Source organism: Argentina silus (genome assembly GCF_951799395.1).
Source record: "Argentina silus genome assembly, chromosome: X".
Classification (NCBI taxonomy): Eukaryota; Metazoa; Chordata; class Actinopteri; order Argentiniformes; family Argentinidae; genus Argentina; species Argentina silus.
Genome location: NC_139653.1, coordinates 33,790,346 through 33,800,631, shown reverse-complemented (window position 1 = coordinate 33,800,631; position 10,286 = coordinate 33,790,346). Strand labels below are relative to the sequence as shown.

The 10,286-nt window shown below is 43.7% G+C and overlaps 1 protein-coding gene across 1 annotated transcript in view; it reads left to right on the top strand.

Moving 5' to 3' along the window:
• The first annotated feature begins 4,001 nt into the window (after positions 1–4,001).
• The window catches only part of LOC310823454 (solute carrier family 12 member 9), a 47,290-nt gene continuing 41,005 nt past the window's right edge, over positions 4,002–10,286 (top strand). The window contains exons 1-6 of the mRNA XM_083696315.1: positions 4,002–4,111; positions 4,202–4,807; positions 5,366–5,666; positions 5,882–6,126; positions 8,103–8,237; positions 8,636–8,773. Coding sequence (XP_083552441.1) covers positions 5,904–6,126; positions 8,103–8,237; positions 8,636–8,773 — 496 coding nt within the window. The 5' untranslated portion in view covers positions 4,002–4,111; positions 4,202–4,807; positions 5,366–5,666; positions 5,882–5,903. The remainder of the gene's footprint in view (positions 4,112–4,201; positions 4,808–5,365; positions 5,667–5,881; positions 6,127–8,102; positions 8,238–8,635; positions 8,774–10,286) is intronic.

The window sequence follows — 10,286 nt, the reverse complement described above, 5'->3', positions numbered from 1 at the left end:
GTTAAATGCCTGAGACAAGCTGTGTTCCAAAATGCCTTCTGGCACTCTATCTAGAGCGTATAGCGTACTTTCTATACGCTCTAGATAGAGTGCAAAAACGCATTTTGGAACAAGGCATGGTAGTTCTTTACAATTTATTGTACCCCTACCTAAAAACAAAATGAGCAGAGGCTAATGCGAGGCGATTTTACTTGTAAAAATGTGTACAAATCTGCGATGTGAGTTGTCTTTTAGCCGTCGGCTACCTTTGAAGCTAAGTCACCGCATCCCCTGTGCCTACCAATCTGTGACTTCTACAACATCCAAATGTACAAAGTAATACGTCTAGTCACAAATGGGACTATGCATTATGCAAGGTATCTTTTATAATTTAAAGTGTTACACAGCTTTTTCCAGCTCTGGCAGAAAGCTTACTCATCATATACAGTTCTTTTCGTAAGTCATGGGATAGTGACACTTTTTTTTTTCTTTTGGCTCTTTACCCCAAATGTTTGGATTTGAACTCAAACAAGGTAAAGGAACTACTACAAGGTTAAAGTATATATTCTCAGCTTTTATTTGAAGGTATTTGTGTACATAATTGTTTCACCATTTAGAAATGACAACAATTTCAGGGCACCAAACGTAACGGGACAATTGGCTTGACAGGTGATTCTGGTGAGTCAGGGGTGTTCCCTCACATAATTTGTGCAGTCATAAGAGAGCTGTCAATGTCTAGTATTGATTCTATGCTTTGCATTTGCCTCTGGAGTCTGCTGTTGGTGTTTTTCAACATGCGGACCAAAGAAATGTAAATGAAAGTCAAGGAAGCCATTATGAGACTGAAATAACAGCAATTGCAAACGGCCTGGTAGGCCAAGGAAGACTTCTACAGTGGATGACCGAAGAATGCTCACCATAATTAAGAAACACGCCAAATCAACTGTCACAGATCAGGAACACTCTCCAGGAGGTATAACTGCCACTAGAACGGGATAACTTGTCTTAATTGGTGTTGGAACTGCAGATGGTAGTAGAATGCATTCTGAAGTGTACAGAAACATCTTGTCTGCTCGAGTACAAGCAAATTCCTCCAAGTTCATTGGATGGCGCTTCATCATACAGTAAGACAATGTCCCCAAACTTTTGTAGTACGGAGCCAAAACAAGAAAACATGCTTCACTGTCCCATTACTTATGGAGGGCACTGTAGCGCGGCTGATGGGAGGTCACACGCTGGGGCAGAGCAAGCATTCTCCGTGACGGAACACGACGTGAGGAGGGCTCTGCTGAAGGTGAATACAAGGAAAGCTGCTGGCCCAGATGGCATACCTGGGAGAGTACTTAAGACCTGTGCTAACCAGCTAGCTCCTGTGTTCACCACTATATTCAACCTCTCACTGGCTAATTCAGTAGTTCCCACCTGTTTTAAAAGATCCTCTATCGTCTCTGTGCCCAAGATCACCTCCCCAGCCTGCTTGAATGACTACAGACCCGTGGCTCTAACCTCAGTGGTCATGAAGTGCTTTGAGAGGCTGATTAAGGATTACATCTGCTCCTCCCTCCCTCCGACCCTGGACCCACTGCAGTTCGCATATAGACCAAACAGATCTACAGACGATGCAGTTTCCCAGGTCCTCCACACCACTCTCTCTCACCTTGACAGACAGAAGGGGGGCTATGTGAGAATGCTGTTTATAGACTACAGCTCAGCGTTCAATACCATAGTCCCCACCAGACTGGCTGATAAGATGATTGGTCTAGGACTGAACATTCCCCTGTGTGCCTGGATCCTGGACTTTCTGACGGCCAGGCCACAGGTGGTCAGGGTGGGTAGACACACCTCCAGCTCACTCACACTGAGCACAGGGTCCCCCCAGGGCTGTGTCCTTAGTCCCCTCCTCTACTCCCTGTACACCCACGACTGTGTGGCTAAGTTTGCGGACGACACGGTCGTGGTGGGGCTGATCTCAGACAACAATGAGAAAGGCTACCTGGACGAGGTGGCGGACCTGTCACTCTGGTGTCAGGAGAACAGCCTCATCCTGAATGTCTCCAAGACAAAAGAGCTGATTGTGGACTTCGGGAGAGCACAACAACTAAGGGCCTACACACCGCTGGACATCGGTGGGACTGCTGTGGACAGGGTGAGCAGTTTTAAATACCTGGGAGTCCACATCTCAGAAGACCTGACCTGGACTACCCACATCAGTTCTCTGGTGGGAAAGGCAAGGCAGCGCCTGTTCCATCTCAGGCAGCTGAGGAAATTCAGAGTCTCCCGGAGGATCCTTCAGTCCTTCTACTCTGGAGCTGTGGAGAGCATCCTGGCTGGCAACATCACCGTCTGGTACGGTAACAGCACGGCCCAGGACAGGCGAGCTCTGCAAAGGGTGGTACGCCTGGCAGAAAAAACCATGGGAGCTCCAACCCCCCCTCTCCATGTCCTGTACACCAGGAGGTGTAGGACCAGAGCCTACAGGATTATGAAGGACCCTCACAACCCGAAACATGGACTGTTCCAGCCGCTGCGGTCAGGAAAACGCCTCCGCTGTCATGCAGCAAGAACAGAGAGGCTAAGGCTGAGTTTCTTCCCCCACGCCATCAGAATCATCAACGATGACCCCACCAGTGCCCCCCTCAAGTCACTCACACACGCACTGTCATCATAACACATATGCACACATCCATCTGCTATTTATATGGCTTATACTGCTTATACTGTTCATATTATTTATACTTTTATACTGTCCATACTGTATATTTTTTAGTACTTCTATTTTTATTTTATTCTGTTTTTAAACTTATTGTATTGTTGCACTACTCTGTGGCACTGTCACTTTTGCATTTCACTGTATACTTGTATGCACGTGACAAATAAAGAATCTTGAATCTTGAATCTTGTAAGTGCAATTGGCTTGAAAGCATGTACTGTTGCCTCTCAACTGTATACCATTTGAGCAAAAGCCTATCCAACACATTAGGCCCTATTTGGTGCCAGACATAGAATGATCTACAGTATTTTATGTCAATTTTCATATGAAAAGTTTTTTTTCACAGTATTATCTTTTAGAGGATCTGAGATCCCTCACAGCCATCTACTGTTTTACACTGCCGCAGCCATGTAACCATGCACTGGATGCGATGAAGGCAATTTGTCACTCGTTTCTTGGTTTGTCTCCAGACGTCTTGATATTTTCATGATGCAATCACTTTATCAACAGGTCAACAAGCAGATTTGTAGTAAATCAGGCAATTTAATGCTATAATGTCCCATATGATTGTTGCTCAAATTAGGCCTGCTTCACATTAGTCATATTGACATCACCTATCCAATCCATTCAGATAAATAGAGGTACCCTGGTGGGAATGGGTTGCATTGGAATTCAGCAATGGTCTAGGGGACATGGTAACAGAATGGGATTAATTTGGTGATACACCATTGTAACTCCAGTGTTTGTTATACTTTTTGATTTTCAACCACCTCCACTCTGTACTCGTTTAGGACTCCTGCTCCTGCTGATCTACATTGTTTTTTCTGAAGTGCCAAAAGTCCAGACCAGACCAATCGACTTTGTGTGCAACACACATGCCAGGAGAAACATGAACAATGTGAAGGACCTGGAGGTTGCCATGGTGAGGGACTGACTCTGTCAATCACACTACCACATCTAACAGTACTTGCAGTCACTAAGCTATGAGTTAATTAAATTGTTTGTAAAGTATCTGGCTTTGAAACACATTTGCACATTTAGGGTGCCTGTGTTGGTTCAGACCCACTCCCCTCCTCCATCCAAATACCCTGTGTCCGGATACTAAAAACATCATGGGAACAAAAATCAGTAAGTGTTGCTTTGTATCACACACACACACACACACACACACACACACACACACACACACACACACACACACACACACACACACACACACACACATCCCTGATAAAGGATTGATTTCTCTTTTTCCAGCTTCTGTGGAAGCATGCTGAAGTGAGAGGGGCTCTGAGGGTGTTGTTGGATGGTGTGGGGAGGGTGAGAACACAGACCACCCTCAGCTGTCAGTCCTCTCTGCTGGAGCAACTAGAGCATGGAGTGAGAAACTACCTGCTCATAGTCACCAACATGGAGATCCTGGTGAGAAGAAAGAGATTAACACACAGACCCAGACACACACACACACACACACACACACACATTTTTAAGTCTGTTGGTGTTGGTCTACAGGGGGATATAGCAGACCCAGTCATTGAGCCAGACTGTCCCAGTCAGCAGACCCAGAGTCTGACCCAGGTGCTGTTGCTCTACCGCAGCCTGCTCCGGGGCAAGCTGGAGTGGCTCTCCCTGGACCTCCGAGACAGCTGTCTGGACCAAAGTTGACCTGTGACCAGTCTGCTGCCCTTCTCTGAAGGAAACAGAACTTCATGATGAGTCTCCACTGTAGTGACCATATCAATGTTAGTGCTCCCTGGTGGAGGCTTCCTGTACTGACTGTGTTTGCTTTACATCTGTACTATATGGAGCAACAACATCCTCTGCTGGTGACAGAATAGATGTACATTACCGCAGTCATATCTATTTGAGTAACAGGTGGGCTCTGCAAGTACAGTATACACCAGCTGACGACACACAGAAGATGAGGACAATCAGACCAACCCAAGACCGGAGATTGGATCTATTGTACCTATGCCCATTCTGAAGCCTTTTAAGCTAAAGCTTTATGTGCCTTGATGCCAAAGTAAAAGGAGGATAATGGGAAATTGAGGCTAATACAACATCAGTAAAGGTAATACGTGTTGACATAGCCACATGGGACAGGATGGAATCTGAAAGGTAAATACATATCCCTGGTCTAAATTGACTAACTGCTCTGGTTCAAGGTGTGCAACAGGGATAATCATCTGAAGCATAATTGAATGGAAATGTCAAGGGAGAAAGATGGTGTGTGTTTTGTAATTTTACATGAAGTCTATAGATGTGTATATTTAAATGAAAAGCTTATTAGGGGATGGTTTATTGTTAGACAGTCATATTTCATGTTGGTATATTTGCACATATGAGTGCTCCAGAGTTTCATGAAACATAGTTGTTATGTTGAGGTTTTATAACAAAATCAAATGATTGATTAACTGCATTACATTAAATTGTTTCATAATCATTGCACCAACACCTTAGTCTAAAAAATCTAAGCAAAGTATTGGCCTCGTTTTGGAATTTCACAACAATAGAGGGACATTCCAAGCAGAATTTTTTCTTGTAACTCTGATTCTAGACACGCACGCACAGTTTCATTGTGTTACCAAGTTGCCAGGAACAGAGAAGTTTGACGCGGAAGTTATTGTTATATTATCAGTCAATCACAGTAGTGACAAGCTGCACTTGTCTCCCCAGTAGGATAGCGGCTGGATTGTCGTGGAAGGAAGCGAGCTGATTGGACGAACAGGCTAGATCATATGATCGGAGGCAGCAGCAACAAGCTAGACAATCCAAGCGTCACATGATGAATCCAGCTCCCTGACTTTGTTCGCTGATATTTGGAAGGTAGTTACAATGCCAAAGTGACATAACTTTCATTTGACACACTCTGCTCAAGGTTAAGCTTTTTAATTAATGTGGCTGAACTTGGATTTTGTCCGAGAGTAAAAATTCCTCGCTAATGTAGCCTTGACGAATTGGTGGACTCGCTTTTGAGGTAAGCTAACTGTCTCTGGCTTTATTGATTTGCTATCTAGATTCCACCTAAGAACTTCTGCCTCGTGACAATGATGTCAAACGATTGTTTACGTGATTTACAGTCAAGTGTGTTTATTTGCTTCAATATTTGAGTGAATAATATCCACTCTGAGCTGTCAACGCTGACAATTGGTGACAGTTTGTATTGTGTCCACGCTACTTGTGCCCCGTTAGTTAGCCCAATAGAAGCTCCACAATGACAGAAAGGACCCCTCTTCTGCACTATCGCCTTTCCACGAGTGTCAATGAGTCAGCGGAGCATCAGCCGAGTCCAGCCGGGGAAGCAGTGGAACAATCCCCGGCTGTATCCAGACGGAAGTCGGCGCACCACAGCCAGCCTCAAAAACTCTCCACCTTTTTCGGCGTGGTTATACCCACCTTACTGTCTATGTTCAGTGTTGTGGTCTTTCTTCGAATTGGTGAGTATATGACTTGGCTTGCTGGCTAATGGTTTCCAGTTAGTAGCTACAAAACATGTATTAATGCCTGCAACTGCAACTCGACTTCTTCCCATTCAGGTTGCACAAAGAAACAGAAAAACACACCGTCGCACTCTATCGTTAAATAAAAACCTGCTTCAAGATATCCCACTTGTTTGTTGCGGTGTTCTTTCTTGTGGACAGTTGAAAGGAAGTAAAACACACACCAGAAAAGATTTTGATTCTCCTGTGGCGGTGGTGTATTCCGAGTGCCCGCGAATGCAAGCGCGCGCTTTCCCTGAAGTCTCACATCGAGGGGAAAGCGTGCGCTTCAATTAGCCGGCGTCTAGTACACCACCGCCACAGAAAGATACGGAAACACAACAAACAAGTATGATGTCTTGCAGCAGATTTTTATTCAGCGATAGATTGCGGCGGTGTGTTTTTCTGTTTTCATCTAGGCCTATGTTTTTTTTGTGCAACCCGAAAGGGAAGCAGTCGGGTTGCAGTTGCAACTATGTAACACAATGGGTCATTAATTGGAAGCGAGGATTAAACATTAGGCTAATTTGAATAGGCTACAGCTAATAGGCTGGCCTAAGTGCTTCAAACTTTGATAGTTTAAATAAAAATAAAAGCGACAGATTCACTGATGCAGGAAATGTTTATGTCCTGAACTGCCCTGATCCTCCACCTCTCAGACCGTGATTGGATGCGGTTTACCTGAAAAGTTTATTTGTGATAATGTATTTGGATTTATCAAGAACAACTTTTGTCATATGAAAAGTCCCTTGAAATGTGGGATACGGGTAGGCCTGTGAACTGAGCGGACATTGAGAAACAAGAATGGATATGTATGTGGAGTGCCCACATAATGATGTACCAAGTCGTCATAGAATGTTGTCATGTTCATGTGTGTGTAGTAACAGCCTTATATGAAACATGTTTTCTAAAAGATACAAGGAGATTGCATCGAACTCCAAAACAAGTGTCTTATTCTTGTAGGAAAATGCCTCCTTTCCTTACGTCATAACTCCAGTCTCGAGCCATTAATCGCGCTCACATGATGCGAGGCTCGAGGTCAAATATCTGATGGAAAGAAAGGGAACATATCGATAACGTCTGCACCACTGATAAACATATCAAATTATAAACACTCACCACCATCTACCCCTGTTTTCTACATTGTCATTGTCAGATTCTGTTTAGTGATATGAGAGGGTTTTCATGGTAAGTAGAGGAAGCTGCCTGAGAGTATTCTACGTGTTTGCCTGCCTTGGTGTGTACCCCCCCCCCCTTTTGCCCCCTGTCTCGTGAGACATCAGCTGCTGCTGGGTAGCCATGCACCAACTGCTGCTGATTGGAGAGTGAGGAATAGACCTACCATGACAATAGCCTTGTCCTGCACTTGCACTGCTGCTGCATGTTCTTAGTTTGTGAATCAGTGTAGATATATTACAGCATACATATTTCTCTTACAATGCATACAAAAGTTGCCCCTTGAGGTGTGCGACTTCTGTTTTGGTTAAAAGCACAAGTAAACTTGTTCTGCATTTTTACTCCCTATCCAATTTAGCAACACAGTGCTTGCATTGAGGAAGTTACCTTAACCCTCCAAGTCAATTTCCAATATTGTCAATAGATGTATTATGTATTGTAAATGTGAAGGGATTGTTTGTGGTGTTGGCGGGAGGTGGATGCACATAATACACGTAATGTATACAGGAAATGTATAGTGTTTGGTTTATCATATTTCTTTGTCATATGGGGAAATGGCTGTGAATGTGTGTTTAATATGTTACTGCAAATTGTAGTCCAGTAAATTCAGGTTGGGAACTTCCTATTTAATCTGAAAGATTTTTCGTGTTTTACCACCAAACCTGAAGTTTCCTTTTTATACATGTACTAATATGAACTAAGTGTGTGTGTGTGTGTGTGTGTGTGTGTGTGTGTGTGTGTGTGTGTTCTACCTGCAGGTTTCGTGGTGGGCCAGTGTGGGCTGTATCAGGCCATAGCTATGTTCCTAGTGGCCTACTTCATCATCAGCATGACCGTGCTGTCCGTCTGTGCCATATCAACCAATGGAGCACTGGACGCAGGGGGGGCCTACTGTATCCTCTTCACCTAAGCACACACTAACGCTGAAACACATAAACACACATTCTTTGCACATGCACTAATGCAAACACATGACACAATATCAGCCTGATGTGCAGGTCATTCATACTGAGATAAACATACTCCCAAACAAGTACCTACAAACGAGCACCTACACAAATGCTACTGTATCTCTCTCACACACACACACACACACACACACACACACGGAAAGTCTGTGTGTCAGGCGGCTTTCTGTTAGCTAATTGTGGCATTGCAGTTGTCAGCACATATGTATTTGTGAGAGAATGTGTGCTTCACTTAATGGCTGGTATTGTTCTTTATCCACCCTGGAAGACACATTGTGGATGCATTAGAGTAGGGATATCTCCTTAACCCAATTGTTCTCTAGACATGATCAGTCGAGCTCTGGGGCCAGAGTTTGGGGGCAGTATTGGGATCATGTTCTTCCTGGCTAACGTGTGTGGCAGTGCCCTCTATGTACTGGGCTTGGTAGAGGCCATTGTAGCCACCTTTGGTGTTCCTGAAGGTACCTGAATTTGCTATCACCTTCCTACAGTTTATTCTGTTCACACACAGACTTCTTTTCCCACTCCCACTATTCATATATAAAAAACTGATTATTATCACCTTCTTAATGTACTACGGTTGTATAATCTCTGTACATGTGGATATGCTTTTTGTTTGTTCACTTGGTGTAAAATACTGCCTCTAGGCATACCTCTGGGTCCGGAAATATTTGGACAATGACACAATTTTCATAATTTTGGCTGTGTACGCCACCACAATGGATTTGAAATGAAACAATCGAGATGCAATTGAAATGCAGACATTCAGCTTTAATTCAAGGGGTTGAACAAAAATATTGTATGAAACATTTAAAAAAAACCATTTTTATACACATTCCCCTATTTTCAGGGGCTGAAATGTAATTGGACAAATTAACATAGTCATAAATAAAATGTTCATTTTTAATACTTTGTTGAGAATCCTTTATCGGCAATGACTGCCTGAAGTCTAGAACCCATGGAAATCACCAAATGCTGAGTTTCCTCCTTTGTGATGCTTTGCCAGGCCTTTACTGCAGCTGTCTTCAGTTGTTATTTGTTCGTGTGTCTTTCTGCCTTTAGTTTTGTCTTCAGAAAGTGAAATGCATGCTCAATCGGGTTGAGATCAGGTGATTGACTTGGCTATTGCAGAATATTCCACTTCTTTGCCTTAAAAAACTCCTGGGTTGCTTTCGCAGTATATTTTGGGTCATTGTCCATCTGTGAAGCGCTGTCCAATCAACTTTGCTGAATTTGTCTGAATCTGAGCAGACAGTATATCCCTAAACACTTCAGAATTCATCCGGCTGCTTCTGTCCTCATCATCACATTCTGTCCTCATGTCACATCATCAATAAACACAAGTGACCCAGTGCCATTGGAAGCCATGCATGCCCATGCCATCACACTGCCTCCACCGTGTTTTACAGAAGATTCAGATCATGAGCCGTTCCAAGCCTTCTCCATACTTTTTTCTTCCCATCATTCTGGCACAGGTTGATCAGGCTGGCTTTATTAGATGTTTTTTGGCAAGTCTAATCTGGCCTTTGTATTCTTGAGGCTTATGAATAGTTTGCACCTTGTCGTGAACCCTCTGCATTTGGTAAACTTGGATAATGACATGTCTACCTCCTGGAGAGTGTTCTTCACTTGGCTGGATGTTGTGAAGGGGTTTTTCTTTACCATGTGAAGGATCCTGCGATCATCCACCACTGTTGTCTTCCGTGGACGTCCAGACCTTTTTGTGTTGCCGAGCTCACCAGTGTGTTCTTTTTTTCTCTGAATGTACCAAACTGTTGATTTGACCACTCCTAATATTGCTGCTATGTCTCTGATGGATTTTTTTTAGTTTTTGCAGCCTAAGGATGGCCTGTTTCACTTGCATTGAGAGCTCCTTTGACCGCATGTTGTGAGTTCACAGCAAAAGCTTCCAAATACAAATGCCACACTTGGAATCAACTCAGACCGAAGGAATAGCCCACACATGTCCATGAA